The sequence below is a fragment of the Guillardia theta genome, assembly GCF_000315625.1.
Source record: "Guillardia theta CCMP2712 unplaced genomic scaffold GUITHscaffold_668, whole genome shotgun sequence".
In the NCBI taxonomy this organism is placed as follows: domain Eukaryota; class Cryptophyceae; order Pyrenomonadales; family Geminigeraceae; genus Guillardia; species Guillardia theta.
In genome coordinates this window covers 1-2,175 of record NW_005434066.1, presented here as the reverse complement: position 1 = coordinate 2,175, position 2,175 = coordinate 1, and the positions used below count along the sequence as shown (strand labels likewise).

General features: G+C 59.3%; 1 protein-coding gene across 1 annotated transcript; it reads right to left on the bottom strand.

The window, feature by feature from the left end:
- Positions 1-271: 271 nt before the first annotated feature.
- GUITHDRAFT_149681 (hypothetical protein) lies at positions 272-1,803 on the bottom strand (the record flags this gene model as incomplete). The annotated part of the gene is made up of 2 exons (XM_005817692.1): positions 272-480; positions 736-1,803. Coding segments are annotated over 2 exons (1,277 nt in total), but the record flags the coding sequence as incomplete, so codon positions are not given.
- Positions 1,804-2,175: the final 372 nt, after the last annotated feature.

The window sequence follows — 2,175 nt, the reverse complement described above, 5'->3', positions numbered from 1 at the left end:
GATGATGATGATGATGATGATGATGATGATGATGATGATGGAAATCCCAGGAGGGAAGAGGAGGAGAGGGGGGGACAAAGGAGGGAAAGGCGGAGGGGATGCGGTAGAAGTGGGAGAGAGAAGCGCACAGGAAAGGAAGGGGGGGTTGAAAAGCAGCAACACAGAAACGAGATGGTACAGAGTCAGCAGCAGGACAGGGGATCGGCTACGCATGCACCCGTTGCTGACTAGAGGAGAGGAATGGAGAACTTGTGTCATGAATTCATCAGACCTTCCTCGTCGTCGAAATCCAAGTTGGCAAGGCGGCGGGCAATCTTCAGTCCCTCGGTCTCCTCCGGCTCCGAGAAGAGCAAGAATTTTTCCTGGACCTGATGAGTAGATGAGCTTGTTGAAAGTTGTGCTCCTGCTACTTCCAACCCTCAAGTCGAGCGGTATCGCGCCGTCGTAAGTGACGTTGAGTAGACGAGGGTCGACTTGTCTCTGTAAGGGCATTCAAGTGAAGTCGACCGGAGGGATTGATACAAGGAAGGACTGATGTGATGGGGTAGAGAAGAAAAGACATGAAAGGAGAGGACAGGTCAGGACAGGTCAGGGCAGGGCAGGGCAGGACAGGGCAGGGCAGGGCAGGGCAGGGCAGGACAGGACAGGACAGGACAGGGCAGGGCAGGGCAGGGCAGGGCAGGGCAGGGCAGGGCAGGGCAGGGCAGGGCAGGGCAGGGCAGGGTAATCGATCACCTCAGCATTGTCAATGGACTCTTGATCCGTGAGGACGACATGGTTCAAGTACTTGGTCCCACAGACCTCGCAGTCGCCGAGGCTGACGGCAAGAGGCTTTGCATGCCACTGCAGCCGTAGTTCCTCTCTCTCCTCCATGACCTGCTGCTGCTGAGCCGCCGCCTCCAGCTTCCAGTGAAGCCGCTCAGTCAGCAGCGCCGTCAGCCTCTCCAGGAAGTCCTCCTGCAGCATCCTTTGCTCCACCTCGTACGAGTACACAGCATCGATGCTGCACCAGACTGTGATCTTGAGCAGGCAGTGATTCTGCAATTGCCCATACCCGTCCACCCACTTCTCCCCGTACGCGTCCATAACCTTGGCCAGCTCTACCCGCATGTCCTCCATCCCTATCACCCGCCCCGTGCTGTTCTCCAGAATGTCCCGCACGCCGGCACCGAAGAAGAAGTTCCCCGGCAGGTTCACGTCAAGGACGCAGTCGACGTTGATCCCTGCCCGCGACCAAGTGTCCTGCCGCGCAAACCTGAACCTTCCCTTCTCTCCCCTCCGGCAGAATTCTCCCAGCTTCATTCCCCCGATCCCTAGAGTGTTCGCTCGCAGGAGCATGCACGGCTTGTCCAGGTGGAAGTTGGTCCAGACCCCGTACGTCCTGTTGTCTGAGCATGCGACAGGCTGACGGTACAGCAGCGATACCTCGTCGGGTTTCGGCTGCCCCTTGCTGTCCGTGTACCTCTCATGGTGGAGCTTGGCGATGAGCAGGAGAGTATCTGCCATGAGCAGCGGCCGCCTCCCGCTCCCCCCATCGCGCGTGTCGTTCCTCCGCCATTCCTCGATGAGTTCGCTCTTGTTCAGGATGTCGTAAGTCTCCTTAGTGATCCTCTTGTGCCAGTCTGATCCTCCTCGCAACCCGAGGGTCCAACTTGCATCGCTCACGCCCGTCGGCCGATCCTCGTGCCATGTGCATCCTGGCATGTCGGAGCTCGTGGCGGTGTGAGGAGGGAGGAGGAAGAGGTACAGCGGACTTAGCGCCATGGCCTGCCAGAACGAGCGCGAGAGCGTGGCAGCAGGCATGACGGCGAAGCTTCAAGGAAGCAGGGAGGTCACCATCAGTCGTCCTGCCTCGTACGTCAGTACAAGTCCGATTCCTCCCTATCCTGCCTGCCCACCCATCTCCTGCCCGGTCCTGCCCTGCTCCCTTCTCTCTTCTCCCTTCTCCCCTGCCCTTCTCCCCTCCCCTCCCCTTCTCCCTTCTCCTCCCCTCCTGTCCCCTCCCCACCCCTCCCCTTCTCCCTCCCTTCTCCTTCTCCCTTCTCCCCTCCCCTTCTCCCTTCTCCCCTGCCCTGTCCTCCCCCTTCTCCCTCTCGATCCGTCTCCCTCCTAAATCCCCTCCACTTCAATTCGCCTAGTTCGCCTTATGGCCTTCTTCTCTCCTTTCCTGCTCTC